The sequence below is a fragment of the Acomys russatus genome, chromosome 24 (assembly GCF_903995435.1).
Source record: "Acomys russatus chromosome 24, mAcoRus1.1, whole genome shotgun sequence".
Taxonomy (NCBI): Eukaryota; Metazoa; Chordata; class Mammalia; order Rodentia; family Muridae; genus Acomys; species Acomys russatus.
Genome location: NC_067160.1, coordinates 43,906,333 through 43,919,620, shown reverse-complemented (window position 1 = coordinate 43,919,620; position 13,288 = coordinate 43,906,333). Strand labels below are relative to the sequence as shown.

Genomic DNA, 13,288 nt, shown 5'->3' with positions numbered 1-13,288 from the left:
CACACACACACACACAGAGAGAGAGAGAGAGAGAGAGAGAGAGAGAGAGAGAGAGAGAGAGAGAGAGAGAGAGAGAGAGAGAGAGAGAGAGAGACTAACTTGAATACTTAAGTAGAATAAAACACAGTAAGGTCCTGTGGGAGCAATGTTTATTGATGTGTGTGGGCGGAAGGCTAGGGAGATAAGGTATTTCCACTTGACAATAGTAGTTGACACTTTAAGAAACTCAGTCTCTGAGTGGTTGCATACACTGCACACTCCCACACAGTGCAGTTCCTTGACCAGGACAGAAAATAATAAAAGATTGCTGACATCTGAAAATACTTAATTTCCCCATCACGACTGTGATCATAGATGCTCTAGACAGTAGGTGGTCAACTAAGCATCAGGGTCATCGTGTTTCAGTAACAGAACACGTTCAGTGACTGGCAAGAAAACATAAACACTTGGAATGACCCACGGCTCTCTGTTAGAAACCACAAACGTGCTTCCCACACAGCATTTCTCCACTCTTCTTCCTGACAGTGTAAATGTTTCAGGGTATCCCACATACACCCCAATTCCAAGTTGTCTCACAGGTTCCCCTGGCTTCGGTTTAAGTCTAAAGCCAAAGTCTTTTGTATCTTATTTGAAAATCATCATATGTAGGAAATTCAGATGATCATAATGATATAAATTCTAATAAGAGTTGGATTAGGCCCCTGATATAACAGCTGTGTCTGCACACATAAATACCACTCATTTGTGTACATTAGTCATCATTCCATTTTTTTTTTTAATTTCTTCAGGTTTGCATATTCAATCTTGAAAATGTGGACATTAAAAAAAATAAAAATATGATTGACTTAGATAGATTTTTACTAACTTGCTTCAGTTGACTGCAACCACCAGCCCAGAGTAGAAAACAAGAAGCTGGTGGTCTGGGGATGGAAAGGGCATGTGAGGATGGAGACGTGAAACTAAGATGAGCAGTGAATCCTAACAGAGGAAAACAAGCAAGGAAGACACCCTGCTGTGAAGATATCCTAAATTTATCGCTCATCCCCAAATGCTTGCCTTGATCCAACAGTGCTTTGGGCATGCTGTTTTTTGTCTGTGACATAAAATTTAGTAAGTCTGGGTTTTTCTTTTAATAGAATTGTTCCAATTATGACTAATGCCTTAAGGTTGAGAAAGTTCTATCTACAGAGTACTCAGGAGAAAACTTTTCCTTTTTTCCCTTATTGCTGTTTGTTTTAAATATCACCATTTAAAAACATCGCTTTCTGAAATAACTGTTGCTCATTCTAAATTTATATTTCAAAAATATAAGCTACATGAGGAAATACTGTCAGGTTCACTTCTAGATTCATCATTAGTTAGTAAACTATTGTTCTGTCTTGCTTATAAAAGTTGAAATGTGTATTAGTTTTACTCTGATTACCCATAGTATTTAATATAAATAACATTTCACATGGAAAGATTAAGGTAATTTCTAAAGAAGGCTGTATTTTCCAAATTATTGTCCTGCATAAATGAAGTAACCAGAAGTATTAAAAATAAATGCATGGAATGAGTAAATGACTTTGGGGCTAGAATTTATACATATAGAGGAAAGTTGCCTTCAAAATATTATGTATAAAACAAGAACTATCTAATAATCTATTTAAATTCTAAGAATAACTTTACAGTTGCTGATCCACTGACTACTTGTTGAAATTACAGTATTCTGTTAACAGAGTCAGGAAGGTAGAGAGCCTTCTGTAAAGAGACCTATTTTTACAGACACTCAAGAGCAATGGCCATTAAGGCAAATGAACTGATTTTGAAGGTAACACTGCTTAGCTCTAAAACTCATATGGATGCGTCCTCGCTGCTTATACAATAATTCATCTGGCTGTTTATAGAGTGACAGAAAGCACCCACCTGACAGACTGTCATCATTACAGGTCCCGTTCATCGTGTGTTTTCCTTCTGGACAAACACATGTGGCCCCGGAAGGATTCAGCAAGCAGAGGAAATCACATGACAAATCCAAGCAAGGATTGGGTACTAACGGAAACAAAAGGAAGAAAAAGAGACATGTGGGATAAAAGTTGAATGTAGTTTCAAAAGCATAAAATCCAGTAAGCTGAAATGATGAATTGCCAACGTGAAAAAATAAAACATTTTTTTACTGCGGCTATCACATTTAATGTTAACATTCTGTTTTATAAGTAACAAAAAATCATCATGTAATGTCTTCACCAATATGAAATTTTTCCATTATAAAAGGGGAAGATTGCTAATTTATACATTAGGCATAGCTTTGGGTTATTTTCCATGAATTTAGTTTAGTTTTTAAAGGAAAGAAACATGGAGTCCTTTACGGTTCAGTTCATGTACAGTTATTTATGTTGATTATTTTCTTCTCTAGGTAATTATGTATGATGATTTGGTGATTGCCTTTTTCAGAATATTCAAGATTCAACCTTAGGTAATTAGTCTAAATTGAGCTTATGAGACAAGGAATTATAAGCTGAGAATTTTGCTGAACTCTCACTATTTTAAATTTTCAGTGGACCTCCATGTCCATAAAAACGTGCCCCAATTGAAGTATTTGAGATCCAAACCTCCATTTATATCTTTATTGTACACTTTTAGTCAACAATAAAACTCATGACTAAAAATTCAAATGCTTTTGTAAGCTTTAAAATATAAAAAAGGAATATGATTTGAAACTTGTTAACATGATTGCGTTCTTACTGTGTGGGAGTTTGCACACATGTTAGACTGAACACTAAAGCTCTCTCATCTAATGCATACATGTTAGACTGAACACTAAAGCTATCTCATCTAAACGTTTATCTAATGAGCATCTTATGTGGTCAGAGGTGATTCATAGTCTTTTCTAGATTCTAGCCCGATCACAGAACCTTTCTGCTAAAATCCATCGCTCACATCCTACATGTTTAGGATAGTAATGAATTAATTTCAGATTGTATTTCAAGCCATATTCAGTCATGATTTTTAATTAGATAGAACTATCAGGTGTCATGAAGTGTCTGTTAACCACAGACCCAGCATAAGTGGTTTTAAGTAAAGGCAGTAGCACCTAAGGAGGTATTTCAGGAATTTTAGGTCCTGCTAGACATTGTTTCCACTGACTTGGAAAAACACTGCTGTCTTTCCAGGTAATTGCAAAACTCAAGATGAAATCTATTTTAACTTGCCTTAAAGACTGTCTATAAATAAACTGGAACAATTTAATAAACACTTAACATGTTTGCACATTATTTTAGAATTCCAATTATACTTGTGTACTTTGTCCTTGAATGAGTTTGCACCATAGTGTCTATATAATGTCCACAATGGTCTACTTATTGAATCCTTTCTAGGTTGGGGAGTTATGTTTATAATAAATCAGAAACAATGAATCAGAGAAGACACAACTCTTGGGCTGAGATCTCTATTAACATTCTTGAGGCCAAAATGTTAATGGTAAAGTAGTCAATGGTTGGTAACAGCAGCAGTGAGAAATGGCTGCTGATGGATTTTTATAACTCTGTGGTATATCTATATATTTACACATTTTAAAAATTATTTAAACAGACAATTTTAATCCTAGAAAATGCAGTAAATTATTCATATCATTTATGGGAAACATGGAAACATCTATGCTGTTTGCTGTTTTAATATGTCTGGAGACACCAAGGCAAACTTAGAGAGCTTACTAGGAATATAGACATAGTTAACATAATCATAAATAAATTATTTTTAAAAAACATAGGAAAACGTTTGATACATTTTACTTACAATTTAGTTGTTTATAGCGATGTGATACCAAAACATTCTTTGTTTTGTCAACATCTAGAGCTAGGACCTCTATTGAACCACGACCGAATTTTTGAACTCTAAATACACCATTTTTAGGTCCTGCTCCATATATATAATCTTCAAAGACATCAATTCTGTGAGGATGTAACAAACCTGGAATGTTCAAAAGAGAGGAACTAATGCCAGTGTGAGTGCCATCAAAGAACCTTATACAATCATGACACGATGAAGCAGTTATGTATTTTATTTAATATTTGCTAATACAAGTTGTATAGACACTCAAATTTTAAAAATATCTAGATTTATCTAATATCCAAGTACTGTTTTTGGTCAATTTCAAAATTAAAAGTATATTTAATGGTATCTGTGAGATGATAAATATGTGACTCAGAACATACTGAACAAACATCTTCATCTACTGTGTTCAACATCACCTAAAATGGCTTAGAGTTATTATTAGAGTAATTGTTTTTGCTATGCTGTTTGCAAGTAGAATGTCAAGTCTTAGCACAAAAGAGTAATCTGTAGCCCAAAGCCTGTTGTTATTCAGAAAAGTCATGGATCATGTTTGAAATTGAATTTTTTTTCATTTGACTCAGTGGTTTATCATGCAATTACAAGATGATTTTAAATAATAAACATTTTTATTTTGGCATACATCTGTAATGTTAGCACTCAGGATACAAACATATGGAGAAGCAGGAGTTTCAGGTCAGAATGAGACACTAGAAAACAACAGAAAGGCGTTATTGTCTTCTGTGTTAAGAAGAGAGATTAGAAAGATGAATCAGTAGTTAAGACCACTTACTTCTGCCAAGGACATTGGTTTAGTTCCTAGCACCCACTTGGTGGCTCACAAACATTTGTAATTCTAATTTCCATAGATCTGCCTCCCCTCATTTAACGTCCATTGATATCAGACAAAGACATGGTACTCATATGTTCATGCAGGCAAAACACCCATATACAGAAAATAAAAATAAATAAATCTTTAAAAAAAATCTTAAATATTTTTTCTCCAAGTTCTAACTTTTTTTTGCAACAGTATACTAAAGTAAAAATAGGAGAATATCTTCTAAGTATTCAAAGATGGAAACTGAATAAACAAAGAAAGCAATGACAACAGCAATAAAACACACTATTTAATCAGTCATCATTGAGTTTTCGATTATTTTTCATCTTCCCCATTTTTATTATAAAAACAATGGGAAGCAATGTTATAATTAGTTCATATAATGATAAAAATATTATTTTTTAAGGTTGCATTTCACTTGTGGTAAATTTTGGAGAGAGCTAAGAAGAAGAAAAGACAAAGGAAAGAAAATAGCATAAATGTACGTGACAGCCGGGGGTTGGAGGGGGAAAAGTTAGAAAATCAGAGGGAAACAGATAATGAGAAAACAAGTTAGGAGGCAATTAGAAAAACAAAGGGAAAGCTGGGTGTGGCGGCACAGGTTTTTAATCCCAGCAACTGTGATGCAGAGACAGACAGATCCTTGTAAATTCGAGGCCAGCCTGGTCTACCAAGGAAGTCCAGGGTACCCAAGGCTACAGGGAGAAACCAAACTTGAAAAAGAAAAACAATAAAACAATAAAACAAAGCAAAACAAAAGAAAAAAGAAAAGAAAAAAGAGAAATGGGCACAGCTGTGGGGCACAGAGGATCCAAGTGTTGGTGGGAGGGTTACTGCTTGCTACCTTACTTTTCTCTTGACCTAATATCCATGTGCATGATGAAAGACTTATAGTAACATGCTTCCTTATGGCCATCAGCCCAATTTAAAAAAAAAAAAAAAAAGGGGTGTTGACTAGCACCAACAATAAATGATTTACAGGACTAAATAATCTCTGACTATGGACAGCAAGTACCCATGTTTGTCCAAATAGAGGAGTTCTCTGACCTGATCTCTACAGTACAGCAGTGGGGTCGAACATTTTAATTAACATAAACACTGACATCTGAAAGAATTAGAGGAAATGCAGGTGGCAGAATCCCTGTTCATCTATGTCTGTATCATGAATTAATAGACTCAATAACAAAATTGCTCTGCAAACCTTGCTTGCTGCTGACAGAGACCACTGGACTGGAACCATCATACAGGACACTGCCAATGATGGAGAGCTCAAAGTCAGCCCAGTAGATGCGTTCACCAAAGAGATCAACAGTCAGACCTGAGAAACAAACATACAGAGACAGGTAATATGAAGAGACTGAGATTACTTACAATCTTGTTGTTATTTTAATGATTAATCATGATAGATGTATTTCTTTCAAGATCTTAAAAAGGCATCCATTGTCTGTCACAGTACTATAGGAAGCAGGTAACATGAAGTTCTCTTTTACCATGGAAACACACTTTCAGATCAGATAGCGTTTATTCAACGAATTAGAATAACCATATAAACAGGTAAGGTCACATTAGCAGCCTTTTCATACTTACTGAGTTATTGTAGCTAGTTTATTACACTATTTTAGTTTTCGTCTTGAATAATGGAAGTTTTCTGTACAACAGTGACTCAAACTTGGTGTAACCGTCTAATTTTAAATTCCTTTTTGAAGCTCTAGAGCTCAGAATCCAAAATATTCGTGGACTTTAGATAAAATGAAGCCAATCAGAACTGGCTTGAGTACAGAGAGACACCTCAGTGTATGTTAGCTCAGAGCAACCAAAGATCGATAATGAGGATAGAAAATGAAAATTTAACTCCTGATTTATGATTATAGTATCTCTCTCCATTCTGTCAATTTTACTAAGGCTGCTCATCATTGCTTACATAGTAGGTATCTACCAATAAACAACAAAGGACTAAAGAAAGGTTTCACTTAAAGATTTTTTTTTTAATTCTCCATTCTCTGTTTTATAAATAAAATTGAGGTTCTGTCAGTATCTTCTTAAAAAATAAAGCTATCTAGTGTTAAAAAGAAATATTATCTATGACACATAAATTCTGGAATGATTCTTCATTATATGCAGATGCTTAATTTGTGTGGTAGTCTTTGCACACAGTGCAATATGCATCTTCAAGGAGTACTTGCATTAAAATGCATTTAGCAGATTAATGCCATAGAGTGTTGGTACACCTCCATGTGAAGGTCCGATGAATAAATGGCAGTTTTGGATTTGTGTGAAAATTTTAGACTTAAATAGTCAGACTCTGAAGAAAAAAACAATTACATTAGAAATAATGTATTGATAATTTTTAAAATTCATTACATAATCCTAGTTGAAATATAATCTGAGTTTAGAAAAGTATTGATACTTAAGTAAAATAGAGAGATGCACTTAGCTTAGCTACTTTCTGAGGAATGGTATAGGCTGACTTAAAATGGAGGCTATGCTGTGTAGCTTGCTGTCTGAGCTGCCTTTGCTTCTGTGCAATTCTGAGTAACATGGACCGTGAAATAATCCAGTTTTCCACTGTTGATATCAGGTCAGGCCTTGTGAAGAAAGGAGAAACACCTTGCTCTTCTCTGAATTTAGTTTAATGAAGGGTTAAATAAAACAAAACTTTCCCCCAATTAACTTAGTTTTCCATTTTTTAGATTTATTATATGTATTATGAGTTTATCACAAGTGCACATGACCATATCAATTCTTGTCAAGTAGTGCACTTTTGGATGGAATTATACCAAAATAGAAATTATAGAATAAGGAACAAAAGTTTTAGATAAGTGGAATTTCTTTTGTTGTTGTTGTTTTGATTCTCCAAACTGTTTAAGAATTTTGATCAGTCTTTTGTCTCATTTCTTTTTCTCTTTTTAATTTTATTTTATTAATTTATTCATATTACATCTCAATGGTTATCTCCTCCCTTGTATCCTCCTATTCCATCCTCTTTCCCATTTTCCCCTTACTCCCCTCCCCTATGACTGTGACTGAGGGGGACTTCTTCCCCTAGTATATGCTCGTAGGGTATAAAGTCTCTTCTTGGTATTTAAAAACCCATATATCAGTGTGACTTTGCTTTTTTAAGCCCTTTAGTAACAAAGAAAAAATATGTATCTTTTAAATTTAAAAGTTAATAAAGGAATCAGCTAACATTTCTTTTTATTAATTTATTCTTGTTACATCTCAATGGTTATCCCATCCCTTGTATCCTCCCATTCTTCCCTCCCTCCCATTTTCCCCTTATTCCCCTCCCCTATGACTGCTCCTGAGGGGGATTTCCTCCCCCTGTATATGCTCATAGGGTATCAAGTCTCTTCTTGGCTACCTGCTGTCCTTCCTCTGAGTGCCACCAGCTAACATTTCTTACAATGACAGTTAAAGTTAAGTTCATATGAAATAATAATTTCATCTCTACCTTTAAAATATTGCCTCTTTGTCTTTAATAAACTGCCAATAACAATATAGATTTTAAAAAACCCAGAGAAGAAACTTTTTCATCTGAACTGACAATGGAATATATGTGGTATGAAATTAATAGAAGTATAAAAAATTAAAATAAAATGTACTTTTAAATTTAACATTTTATTTTTGTAATTTAAAATACAGTTACATCATCTCCATCTACCTATCCTTCATTACAAGCCCTCTCATGTTCCCCTGCCTCACCCTTGCTTCCTGGCTTCTTTTTTGTTGTTGTTGTTGACATATCACATATTTGTACATAAATATATAAATAAAATATACTAAGTTTGGCAATTAGTTTTGCCTCTGTTTATATGACGTTATGGCTGAAATCACTTTGTATTAGAAAATCAATTCAGGCTACATCCCAGAGGAAGATGAACTCTCCCACCCTCAGTATTTCTTAATTGCTTGGAGGTTTCTGTCTATGGGTAGAGCCTTTCAGGTTTTCCTTTCCCTCATTAGCATGTCTGTTGGTGTTGTCCTTATTTAGGTTAACCTCCTAGAAGAGTATCACAGTTTAAAAAGGTCATTAAAGATGCAGACTGCAGCTCAGCAGGCTGTAGTGCAGAACAGCACACTCTCAGAGTTGTTCCCTCAGCATGGCCTTGTCCATGATGCCTAGCCTGCCACTATATTTTAGAGACTTGAAAATCATTTTAACTCTGAAGTTTTAAAAAAATCCTTAAATAATAGATAATTTAAATTTCATAAATGGCATACCAATGGAAACTTATAATAGAATATTGTGAACCACTTCTCCGTATTCTGATGTGTCCATAAACTTTATATATGAGAGATGTATATGTATACAAATATATCCATTGAGATACCTTTGCATAGGAACATATTAACTGCGTATGTATTCTCATATTTAAAACTTATTGGTAATAATTTTATCACAATTTTCTTGGTGTATGTAAATATCTATACTAACCCCAAATTTACACGTCACATTAAAAATGAATAACTGTCATGTCCCTATGTAAGCATTTGTATTTTTTGTTCTTTATATTGTAGTATTATAGAAAAGTTGCATTTTATTATCCATTCAAGGTTAAGCTTATGACGGACATACAGTGCTTTTCATTATGACATATATTTTAAAGGGCACAGATAATGTCAATTAGATGAACAGTTGATATATCCATGAATGTGTATCTTTCCATTTATGTGATTTATGTAACTTCTGCCAATCTAATTGAAAGAGAAAATTACAGGATCAATAAAAGATTGCCTTAAATACTAGGAAATACGTACTTCTGTAATCTCGATTTATATACTTTGACAAACATTTAGCTGTTTAGATCCTAAACTACATCAATTATATTTCCCTACACATTTATATTTAATTATATGCACATAATTATGACCATAAAGAATATTGATAACATTTTCATTATTTTTACTATTGGACATATAGAATATTAGTGAAGACGTACTAGTACACTATATCATTAAAGCCATAACTAATGGAGTACCAAGAGTGGAAGAATAAGTGCTATAAACCTCAAAAAATTGATATGTTTCCACAATTCTGGTGAATTTTGCATCTGGAGTTCTGGTGATATCTTATTTGATTCAGTGGTAGATTTCTGTACTAAATATTTGCAGGAAGTATACAAATGCACAGAGACAGGTTTATGTGTATTCCAATTGTTCATCTAGTTGATACTATTGTTTAATTAAAGCCATAATGAAATTAACTGTATGTCACATATCTAGCACTAAGCAGATAAGAGAAATGTAACATTTCTATAACACTAGAACATAAAGAAAAAAGTATACATATGGTTACAAAGAGACTTTATGATACTCATTTTAATATGATGTGTGACATTGAAGTTCAAAAAATATTTATATATACTAAAAATAAAAAAGGAAAGAAAATTGTAACACAGGAAGTTTAAATTATTAGAAATCCTTGAAAAGAGAATGTATTCTGAGGTAATATATCTCAGTGGATATATTTATATAAGTAAACATATTTTCTACATGTAAAGCAAACATACACACATGGGAATACATAACAGTCGTTCACAGTGTTTCATTAGCAGTTTTTATTAGGGTGCAACTGATTCTGTTGCAGAGCACCAGATGAAGCTGCCCCTCCCCTGTTTTAGATCTCACACATCTTCCCCCTCCCCTGCCCTTCCCTTCCTGTCTCATTCCTATGTCCCAGCCCCCAATGCCAGCAAATATCCCTCTATTCAACCACAAGCTATGCCTACCAGAAGACCAGTCTTGGACACCAGCAAGTATTCCTCCATGAATACACCAACTGAACAAGCAAGTAAAACAGAAACCCTTGGCCAACACACTCTCTGAAAACCTCAAATGGAGACAGAATCCAAAGAACTAAACATTAACCAAACAAACTCCAAACCACAGCATAGACCTAAAATCACTCCTAATACAGATGCCTAGATGGCAACATAAAAAATAATCAGCAACATCGAGGGAAATATATCTCTACTAGAACCCAGGTATCCTACCAAAACAGGTCCTGAATAATACAACAAAGCTGAAGCACAAGAAAAGAATAAAGACTTTGAAGAAAAAATTGATAGGTTATGTCCACTGATCAAATGAGCCAATTCAAGCCAAATTAAAGTATAAATTCAGGTTTAATGAAGGCTGGTCTTTGGTGGGTTCAGCAACCTCACAGTAGAGGGTGCGTGAAGTCACCATGCAGAGGGAGACAGAAAAGCAGAGGGAAAAGAGAGAAAGGGTACACGAAAAGAAGGGGAAATGCAGAGAGAGAGAGAGGGAGAGAGAGAGAGAGAGAGAGAGAGAGAGAGAGAGAGAGAGAGAGAGAGAGAGAGAGAGAGAACACGAAGAAAGAGAAGGAGCTGCAGTGAAGGACAGTCCTTTTATCAGCCTGGACACACCTATTAAATCTGTCTGCAGTGTGCAGGGGCAGGTCATGGCTTAAGCAATTGCTCAGTCCCTGAGGGGCAGCCAACAAAATCATCTGCACGCTAAGTGAAATGAATAAATACCTTAAAGAAACCCAAGAAAAAACAAACAGGAGAAGCAAACAATATGTTAAAGACTTGAAAAGTAAAAATAGAAGGAATAAAAACACACACATGGAGGTAATCCTGAGAATGAAAAAAATCAAGGAATAAAACAAAAAAAGACAACAGAATACAAGAGACGGAAGACAGACCTCAAGCATTTAAGGTATGTCAGAATAAATGGATGCACATCAGTCAAAGAAAATGTTATATCAAAAAAATATTCCTGACACAAAACATCTAGGATATCTGGAACACTATTTTAAAAATACTCATGAATAATAAAAATAGAGAAAAGAGAAAAATATCTCAAAAGCCCAGAAAATACTTTCTACAAAATCATAGAAAAAAATGCCTAACCTAAAGAAGAACATGCCTATAAAGGTATAAGAAAGATATAGAACACCAAATAGATTGGATCAGAAAAGACAGTCTCTTAGTCACATAAAAAATCAAAACAATAGGATGATGGTGGTGCAAACTACACACTGTGTCTGAGTGGTGCTTCAGAGCCTAGGATCTGGGAGCTAGAGACCACAAGACCTGGAGAGCGTTAAGTGAGAGGCATCGCAGGGTGGAGAATTCTAGGTTCATAGCACAGGTGGGTCTGGCCTTGGGCCATCCAACTGGTACATGGAGGACTGCTGTCCAGTCCCCAGAGACTGGGGTATACTTTCCTCCTGCTGGGTTGACTCTTCCAGCCTTAATAGGAGAGGTGTGCCTAGTCTTACTTGATATCCCATGACTTGTTGATATCCATGGGATGCCTGCCATTTTTGAAGAGAAAGGAGAAGTAGTGGATGGGAGGTGGGGAAGAGAGTTGGTGGGGATGAGGGACTCATAGGCAAGGTAGGAGGGAAAATTTTAGTTAGGATGTTAAAAAAAAAGTCAAATGCTGCCCCCCTTCCAGTTTGTTTTTAGTCAGAATATCAGAGCAACTCTAAACCAAATCAGAGGGTATTATAGGAGGTTGTGGAAATGTGGGGAACTGAAAGCAAAACTTTCAAGCTTACACCTGGTCCTTGGTCACTTCTTTCTCTCTGCTTTGTCTCTTCCATTGTGTAAGCAGTGTCAGGAAAACACTGGCAACCCTATTTTATTATTCTTCACCTCAGGCTCTAGATGTGCATGTTGTTAGCGAGTTTTAAAACCCTGAACTAAAGGAACCTTCCTTCTTTGAAGATTTTTCACTCAGGTGTCTATCATGGTGAACGAAACCTCACATAATTGTCTGCCTCTCTTTATTCAGGTAACTTCTTAAGCAACATATTATAGAATTGAGTTTTCTGGACACATAATCAAATAGTGTTCCCAATGGCTGTCCATCCTATACTTCTATTCTTTTCTATACAATAATTATAACTATGTACAATTATTCAAGTGTGCACTGCAATTTCTACTATGACATAAGTTTCACAAAGGCTAGCACCTGCTTCACGAGTATAGAAACATTTTCTTCAGTTCCAGAAGTATATGGAATTTAAATGAAAGGTGTATACAGATAGACTGAATTCTCCAAACTGCTCAGTTCCATAAAAAATAAAAACAGTAGAGTCAAATGCAATTCACAAGACCATCTAACAGGCAATGGATATTTAACTCCCTGATTTATTTTAACATACAAAAATAATCAAGCATAAATAAAAATCAGAATAAATCATGCACAAGAACCATGACTCTGTTCTTTTAACTGGGGTACCTTGAGTAGGGTGGCTGGCACAGAATCTTTGGACTCTTGCAGTTTGCAACTATATTATTACTGAAATGTCAATGTCCTGAGTGGTACTGTGAGAGCAGATTATTAGGAGTCGTAGATGCGATTAGGGAAGAAAAATGGGATACAAGAGTAAAAAAAAAAAAAAAAAAACTTAATATAAGGGACAGGCATTATGAAGGCTGGCCTTTAAAGAACATAGATATATTTGCCACCTTTCAGTTCACTTCTCTTGACATCCTCTAGAAATATTAATGCATATTTCAGTAACTTTAACATGTAAAAATACCCCAATGAGTTGTTAGAATCTGTCAAATTTTTATTTTATGTAAGAATATACTAATAGACTTACAACTTTGGTAGTTTTCAAATAACACCCTATAATATAGCTATCAGCATGATAATAAA

The 13,288-nt window shown here is 34.8% G+C and overlaps 1 protein-coding gene across 1 annotated transcript in view; it reads right to left on the bottom strand.

Annotated features, from left to right (window-relative positions):
• Nucleotides 1-13,288, bottom strand: part of Lrp1b (LDL receptor related protein 1B) — a 1,950,158-nt gene that overhangs the window by 67,434 nt on the left and 1,869,436 nt on the right. Inside the window, exons 80-82 of the mRNA XM_051166335.1 lie at nucleotides 5,850-5,966; nucleotides 3,775-3,948; nucleotides 1,906-2,031 (exon numbers count right to left, since the gene is read on the bottom strand). Coding sequence (XP_051022292.1) covers nucleotides 1,906-2,031; nucleotides 3,775-3,948; nucleotides 5,850-5,966 — 417 coding nt within the window. The remainder of the gene's footprint in view (nucleotides 1-1,905; nucleotides 2,032-3,774; nucleotides 3,949-5,849; nucleotides 5,967-13,288) is intronic.